Here is a 9,209-nt window from a genome sequence, read left to right on the forward strand (position 1 = left end):
GAGGAACAGGTGGTCACAATATATAATTTATATCTGTACTTGCCGATTACAGGACGTCGTGGTACAATGGCGTGGATCGGTGCTCATGCCGTCGACCCAGGATTCCATGGCCAAACCTTGATTATTTACAGGCCGCCTGGATATAAGTGACAAAACATATGTCAGTTGGTTGGTTATGTCTCGTAAGTACAATTCCATCTGTTGCATTATTTACACTGTGTTTGTAGGAGCGTGTAGCGCAGGGCAGCATGGATGGAAAGACGAGAACGGCAGTCATTGTCGGTGTAGCGGTTGGGGCAGTCATCTTCTTTGCTCTGGGATTCTTTGCCAGCAGGCACTGCAAGAAACGCCACGCCTTCAAGAGCATGAAGGTGAGTTTGATAAGATTGCATGACTTAATTAACGCATTTCCAGTTTTGGTTCGACAATGAGAATGTACGATATTGAGTCCATATTTTAGATAATGACTGCAATTTGTGTATTTATATATTTGCACAAAACATTCCATATACTCAGTCATTGACGTTATGGAGGTGTTCAATGTTCCCATATTTGCGAGCAGGCATCAATCAATACCTGTCTTCAGAAATGAGGATATATTGTACTTAAGTGAATTGATAATTGCAATATGGTCGGCCGCGGGAGTATTCATTTCATCTCGTATACATTGCCGAACAAATCTGGAATATTTGTTGAATCGATTGTAGCGCCAACAGTAACTATTACGAGTTATGTCCCTTCTATGTTCCTCCTATTGACCAATGAGATTCCACCTCTCATATCACTTGCATTTGCTTCAAATAAAATGGCGTCGCCCAGTGCAGACAATCTGATCGATGATCAAGATCTATGTTGTGATACAATGGGTCTTACTTCGCGAAGTGCATCAAATCACATGAGCACCTAGACGGAAAACAAAAAATGATTTGGAAATTATCTGTTGACGCTAAGTTGTCGGAACACGTGTTTTGCAAATGCTGCAATCGACCGAAATCTGCACGGCAGTTTTCGAACCGGATGTCGATTTCGTGACGCCATTTTGATTGGACTATGCATAGACTCGTTAGTACAGCCAAAATACTCCATAATTCTAGCTTAGTTCGGCGACTGTGGAAACTGGACTTTTATAGTCAGTTAACTCCCTTGCCTCGGGAAGATGTGGACATGCCAGAAGCCTATCACTGTCGGTTGGAATCCTAGTTTGACAGATTACGTTTCTAGATTTGTCAGCTCGCGGGTAATGTCTAAGATATGCTTCAGTTCGTGTTTTCCTCTTACACCAAGCTGACACTCTGTGATCAGACAAAAATTAACATTCAAGGGGGCGTTAAACCCAACTCACTCACTCACAATACATATACTCCAATGCAGGGACCAGTGAGGTGCCCTGTAAACACAATATGTGAACCTCATACTGTGAGACCCCATTGTAATGTGTCTGGAATAGAGCTGGAATCGTTTAAGAACAATTCACTCACCCATTCCAATCTTTACAGAAGCTGGATGCAGAGAAGGCTGCCAAGCCACAGAACGGGACTCCAGAAGCAATAGAATTCCGAGATGGGCGGTCCACGGGGAAATACGATCCTGGATCTTACGAGAGAAGTCCTCTGTCCTCTAGTCCACGAACTGATTCAGTAGTCCTTCTCAGTAACAAGCCATTGTCTACAGCTCCAACAAGTCAGGGTACGTCCAGGCTTTATACACCTGACAAATATGTTATCCAATATCCCTTGTTTCTTTTCATATAATTATATCCCGAACGTCCATGCTTCGTTTTGGACATTGAATTAATTTCGAAAACTACTTAATATACCACTGATACATGGTGAAAGGTTTCTCCAGATGATCACATGGACATTATGTGAAGCAAGAAAGCAGAGAAGCAATTGAAAGGGTGGTGTAATTGTTATGGAAGAGTTGTGTAGCAGGGCGTTGAATCATCCCACAGATGACATCCTTACCTAGTCAGCTTGCTGACGGGGTTAACCTCCTTGGTCATGTGGACAAGGCGTCCGACCTCGGTCAGAAGGTCCGGGGTTCGAATCCCATCAAGGGACTCGGAAATTTTAGGGCCGCTACATTGGCGCCCAACGTGGGGCTGTGCACGTTCATATTAAATTTGAGTAAATTAAGCCTCAGTACCCTACTATGCGGCCCGGGGCGTGCCTTCTGTTGACGGGAGAGTATGTAGCAGGGCGTTGAGTCATCCCACAGTTGACATCCTTACCTTGTCAGCTTGCTGACGGGGTTAACCCCTTTGGTCATGTGGACAAGGCGTCCGAAATTTTATGACCGCTACAGCTACACGTCAACATTAGATAATTGACTTTCTCAGTTTCTGTATGTCAATATGAGCATTTCACTTTGAAAGCAAAAAACAAAATGTGTTTCTTCAGAAAGTTAATATATAATTACGATTTTTTTACACTGGAGAAATGATATAGCTCCGCCTAGACCAAGGGAGCTGAGCATGACGGCCGATTTTGAGAACTAGAAATTAGATCTACAATTTTTATGTTGTGGACCGTTTCTATTAGTTGTAGCATGGATTGCGAGCGGTACCTTTGATCTTACCCGTGCTGTATCATGGTAGTAAGAGCACGGTTTGTTAAAGATCATTACCATTGGCTGATGCCAAGATCAGCAAGCCCCGCCTACTAGCTTAAGAAATTTCAAACTTACAACAATGTTTCTTTAGTGTTGTACAGTGTTCAAGAGTAATAACGTAAATAAACAACAAAAAACAATAGAAATGTTAATAACTTACTTTAAAGATTACAATGTAACTGTCAAACATAAAAACAAGTGGACACAAAACGCATTTTGCTAAATTCGGAAAATTAATAGTTGACATTTCTAATGTGCCGTTGAAAATTCCAAAGTTTACACTTGATTTAACAATTAGATTAAAAGTTAAAAACGGTTCGACGGCAGAAAGCATGTGACGTCATATTTATATTATATTATACGTCACTAAATTTTACACAAACTCGAGCAATTTTGGAATGACCGTCGCAACCCGTGCTACAAGTCATTTACAACACACCCACCTACTCGTTGTTTGGGCAGTAAGAGCACGGATTGGCTTGGCATTTGATTGACAGACAAAAGGATCACCTCGGGGCTCCGCCCCTCGATCCTTTAGTCTGTCAATCAAATGCCAAGCCACACCGCGCTCTTACTGCCCCAACAACTCGTCTTGGTGTGTTGTAACTATAACGGACACCGCTGCTGCCAATTTATTTTGTGTATTGTGATAGCCACAAGACTGATAAATCTAGTTCCGGTTAAGTCAGATGACCTGAATGCATGATCGATCTGTGACGAGTTACGCTCCTTTTTCAATCCTGTCATGATCCATGATACTATAGATCTCTTTTTAAGCATGCACTTATGTATCCGTAACAGTTTGTGGCGTCATCCCACAGATGTCTTCCGTGCCTTGTAAGCTTGAGTTAACCTCTTTGGTCATGTTGACATGGCGTACGACCTATGATCAGAATATCCGTGTTTCGAATCCCGTCACAGGACGCAGAAATAGTATGGCCTCACCATTGGCGCCAAACGTAGGGCTGATCAGATTCAAATCAAATCTGAGCAAAACAAGTCTCAGATACCCTCCTATACTCAGAACGTGCCTTCTGTTGACGGTGCAGTATGCAGCAGGTTGTGGAATCATCCCACAGATGACATCCTTACCTTGTCAGCGTGATGAAGGGGTCACTCTGTTTTTGGTCATGTGGACAAGGCGTTATCCTATTTTTATCCTAAACAGAAGTCATCCCGATTAGGTCTGTGATATTTGTGAGCACTATACTTATGTTGGGTGTATTCACGTTAAGGTGACATGCCGCGATATAACAGAAATACTGTTCAAAGTGACATGACTCAAACTCAGCCACTCACTTAAACAAAACGCACACATATTCAGTGTGTATCGTGTTCTGTAGAAGTTTACGTACAAAATATTCCCCATTCTGGGCAATACATCTTGATGACGACGTTATTGATAAACACCAACAGCGGGTATTGTCAGTACGATATCAAATTCAACATCCTTATACAATTGGGACACGGATGACCCTGCCCGAAGGGCCGGGACTTTTTTGTTGTCTCCCTTGGACGTGATTGAAACCTATGATGGTTCGAATCCCATATTGACCTAGATTATGGTTTGGCGTTTGTCAGCACCATATGGATACAGCTCGATTTAAATAAAGTGATAAACGTCGAAGACTTGCACCACTTCAGGCTTTCCTCCAACATTAAGCTGACACGTCGTGATATAACTGAACAGCAACCGAACTCACTCACTCACTCACAGATTTCTTTCAATTTCAGATAAGCATGTGAACGGAATTGACAAGATCAAGTACATGGATGAAACTACAGATGAAGAGGCCGACTCTGCTACACCACACGACCGCCTCATCAGGGATGAGGAAGCTTCCAAGAACGCTAACGGGCAAATGGGGGCCAAATCCTTGTCTAATGACGTCATGAACAAATTTGATGACAAATTAACCCCGATCGAGGAAGAGAGACAGCCCATGATATCCAAACAATCTGATGATGCTGAAGAAGCCAGCTAACCTCATCATGTCATTGGATTTGCCATCTGTTACGTCATGTGTGAACTTTATGGGTTTAAACAGAGTATTTGCTCTTGGGACGAGGGGTAATATGAAGAGATGTTGTGAGATTGTTGAGAGTATTATATTCGAATAATTTACATATTCACGATCTCCAAAGCATTGCATCACAATTGTAGGCTCCCGCTCCAATGTTTTTGTCATCCCAAACACCTTATGCCATCATTGTAAGTATACAGCGATGCGATTAAGTTTTGATTTAGTTTGGTTCCTTTGAATATGTAAAATGAAACCTCATTAATCCGGACGCTAGCCTTCCCAATAAGTTTTCCACATTAACGAATCTGTAAACACATTTCCTTATCTGTGTACGGATAGTTTCACTTTTTAAACTTGTGCGTATTCCAAGGAGTAACCAATTGATGGTGGACTTTCCAGATCAAGAGGTTCCGGATTATCGAGAGTTAACTGTATGCCATTAAGGCCACGGCATGCTGGGTTGCCGTTATGTCGGGGCCACGTGAGTTGGTGTGTTTCTGTCGAGGAATGTCACCGTATTAATATTGATTATCTTAAGATTTGAGTTCAACATTTGCTTTCGTTTTGTGGAACATTTGCACTGTTATTTCAACCATTCTTAACCAGCCAATCATCAACCATTCTTTACCAGCCAAGCATCATGCATCATAGAGCGTTCAATGTCTCAATATGGCTGAAATATTGCAGACATGAGCCATTAAGCGTTCAATATATTTCATTACTTCGTTGCCTTCTCTTACATAATATCATTAAACCATGATTTGTTTTATCTCCATGGTGATCACAATAATTGTCACCAACATTCATGAGAATTGACGTATACAAAATTGTGACCAAAACTATGCGACTTCATGTATATGTAGCCTTGACTTAACTTGAACGTGTATACCATTGCTTTTTATTTCGGCTAAAGGTGGCGAAGAAAACCTTGGAATCGCTTACATCTTACATTGAAGCCTTGTAAACTTAAATTCCCTGGGACCATATCGAGTAACCCGTAGTTCGAGACAAAAGGAGATCTATGGATTCCGCTTGAGGTATACAATTTCGAGTTTCGAGTTGCAAAGGTTTTTGTTGTATAATGGATTTTACACTGGAGTTTTGCAAGATTACAATACAAGTATTTCTGTCACTTGAATTTTTATTTGTGTTGCAAATATGGTTTTTCGTTCTGTGTAGTTCCGATCATTTAACATGCATCTGCCTCTTGGAATTCAACCCATTTGCTGAATACATCACTTTACATATGACACATGTGCACGTGTACATATACATTGGGATAAGGTTTTAGTGTATAGAAACAGCGTGTTATAAGCTCAGTGGAAGGGAAGCCTAAGGTGAAGTTGATGTGGTGCTGACCAAACCAGAATCATCATTTTGGATTGGAACCCACTAAAAGCCTTAATTGATTCCACCAACACCACCATAACTCCCCATACCAAGCCACCAACCAATCCACTCCGACAATATTGGAACACGTATTGTTATCATGTATTTAGATGAGACTGTAAGGAACTGCACATTCATCCACATGGGACGATAGCGAAAATGTAAGTATGGAAGAACATGTCATCAATTATACTATAAGACACAAAACTTAAAAGCATCACTGCCTTTAGATGTGTAAACTGGGTTTTGATGAATCACATGTGTTTTATTGTCGGAAAACATCTATTCAGTGCCTTTTAGTACTTGTTTAGTAGTGCATTGTGGCGCAAGTATACGGATGCTTATTATTTATTTATAAATATTTGTATTGACACTATGTAAACAAAAACACATTTGCTTCGTTTGGTTGGATATTGGCTGTACCTAAGCCCTTCGGGTCTCTTAGATTAACACCTTCGTTGATTCTTTGGTGACGAAATATGGGATAAGAATTAAAATCTGGAACTTTTGTTTTCATCATTGGTAGTAAATATATTTTTTTTTTTTTAAACAGCCAGATATCAATCAGATTATGGCACGAAATAGAGCAATTATAATTCATTACGGTGTTGAAAAGGTCTAAATGTGACTTATGAAAACTATTCCTATGAAAACAGGAGAGGTGAAACAAGTCAATCTGTAACTGTAGTTATATGTATCTTGAAATTATCACAAATTATGCGTCCTCTTGTTGAAGCTTTAACTTGTTCAAGAAATATTCTTGCCGATGACATAATCATGAAGAGTTTATTTTCGTGTGTGCATATCAGGTTCTTTGTCTTGATGTCAGTTTCATTTTGTTTGTTAATGTACATACCTGTAACTTACCTTCTATGTTGTTAAATGTTGATATTTATCATTGTCAATTGCAAACTCATTTCAGGTTACTGTTTGTTTTCTGTATCTTTTGCCGGCTTATACGGAGCTGTAATTTATTTGAACAGCATGCTTTAAATTTTGAAGAAAAGTATCACAAAAATATTATTTCTTGGTCACTTGCATTATTGTATGATGGAGTTCGATGTCAATGTTCAATCATAACGTGTTGATCTAGTCTGCGGTTGTGAGATGTTTGTTATAGCAGGGATACGTACACGTGTGTGAAAGTGGGAGATGAAGGCCTTCATGGCTATACATAGGTTAATAGCAAGCATCACTTCGAACGCGACCAAGGCGCGAAATGGTCGCGTCTCGGTCGCGATCTATGCACGTTTGTCTTCAGTGGTAGTGGACGAAAACATCTCAGATGTTTTTTCCAAGAGCGATAGAAAAGCGGACACGTCTTGCATGGCTGAGAACAAAAGCTTTTGCAACTTTCTGGTTCCCTTTCTGTGTGTCCACTGGTTCTCGACGATAATATATTGAATTTCCTCATACACTTGCCTCTTACCGAATCATGTTTCGATGATTTACAAACAGTGTAATATGGTTATAACCAACTCCAAGGGACTAGGTAAACTAGTTATATACGTAGTTTCTAGTTTCTTACTCGGGAAACCTTTCTGATATTTTGGTTTCGAAACAATTCATATACGTTTGATTTGAATACATATACCATGTATTTTTTGAAGAACTCAAAATATCTTTTTGGACTTGTGCCAAATGTTGTGTACGTATTTGGTACTCGAGTTGGGCAGCTCTCTCTACGAAGATTTCAAAGAGCGTCAAAAGTTGTTTGATCGGGGTTGCAACATTCAGCAAAGTTGTAAAACAAATTAAGGTAGACAGTTGGAGGAAATTTCCCTATTTTAACGAATCAGTAACAGAAATCATGTCCGATGCAGTTCCCTATTTTTCTTGTACCACATGTTCCCGTTTTTTTAATGAAAAAAAATACTTGCCTTTGCATGTGTTTGTGATGGGTACTGTGGGTGGGGCAGGATACGCTTACCTTTTCGTGAACACCTGGTATCATCACTTTCTGATAGTGTTTCAAAAACACATGCCCATGATATAGTCGGAATCGTATAATGGAGATTTATTTTGATTGTGGACGTGTTTCTTGTCGTTTTTAATTCATAAATTCTTATTATTAATGTTTTATCGTACACATAAAGAAGCCTTAAACTGACGAAACATGAAAAACTCTTTGCTCCTTGAAAGTCTTCGTGTCTTGGAATGTATGTCGATGTATATTTTGTTGATGTTTTTATTGAATGGTGTCTGTGTATAGCCGAGATAGAGAAATAAATAAATATATGTTTTGTTACACAGGGTTATTGTTTTTGTCATAAAAAATCTTAGCCTATGATGAACTTCATTAATGCAATAATCGTCTTATGAAGAACATTAATCTGAAGTTCCGATGATCAGATCTTATTCTTATACTTATACCAATAATTCACAACAAAATGCTAACGAATCAATATCGTAAATGTATCGCATCACAGAGACAACTGGCCTAATCCGAGATACAAGTGAGTGAGTGAGTATGGTTTTACGCCGCTTTTAGCAATATTCCAGCAATATGACGGCGTGGGACACCAAAAATTGGCTTCACACATTGTACCCATGTCGGGAATCGAACCCGGGTCTTCGGCGTGACGAGCGAACGTTTTAACCACTAGGCTACCCGACCGCCCCTCCGATATATAATATATAAATCAATGTCACATGCAATACATACAGTACCGCTATTGTAGTTGGAGAGTGAATGTTGTCCTGGAGAGATTGGAAATTCCTTGTACAATGAAACATCTGACGCTAGGATGAGTGGGTCTTTATGCCTCTTTTATCAATATTGCAGCAATATCACGGCGGGGGACACTAGCAATTGGTTTCACACGTTTTACCCATGTGAGTAATCGAGCCCGGGCCTTCGGCTTGACGAGCGAACGCTTTAACCAATAGGCTACCTCAATATTTATGATTGAGGAAAAAACACATTCATCCAAAAAATATTCATACGGCCAGAGTCCGCCCGGAGAGCGGAAGGTCCGGGGTTCGATCCCCGGCCGCGTCATACCAAAAGACGTTAAAAGATGGTACTTGTTGTTACCCTGTCTGGCGCTCGACATTAAGGGTCTAAAACAAGGACTGGTCGGCTCGGAGTCAGTATACTGTGTCTGAGTCGGGTATTCATGTTAAACTGCTGCATGGTATCTCATTGAGCTAGCACTATAAATCGGCATCAGTCCGGACTAGTAC

The 9,209-nt window shown here is 40.3% G+C and overlaps 1 protein-coding gene across 1 annotated transcript in view; it reads left to right on the forward strand.

The window, feature by feature from the left end:
* Positions 1-8,271, forward strand: part of LOC124143940 — a 48,084-nt gene extending 39,813 nt beyond the window's left edge. The window contains exons 4-6 of the mRNA XM_046513099.2: positions 228-371; positions 1,497-1,686; positions 4,345-8,271. Of these exons, the coding sequence (XP_046369055.2) occupies positions 228-371; positions 1,497-1,686; positions 4,345-4,595 (585 nt within the window). The 3' untranslated portion in view covers positions 4,596-8,271. The remainder of the gene's footprint in view (positions 1-227; positions 372-1,496; positions 1,687-4,344) is intronic.
* The last annotated feature ends 938 nt before the right edge of the window (positions 8,272-9,209 follow it).

Source organism: Haliotis rufescens, unplaced genomic scaffold (genome assembly GCF_023055435.1).
Source record: "Haliotis rufescens isolate VD_foot unplaced genomic scaffold, xgHalRufe1.0.p SCAF_6, whole genome shotgun sequence".
In the NCBI taxonomy this organism is placed as follows: Eukaryota; Metazoa; Mollusca; class Gastropoda; order Lepetellida; family Haliotidae; genus Haliotis; species Haliotis rufescens.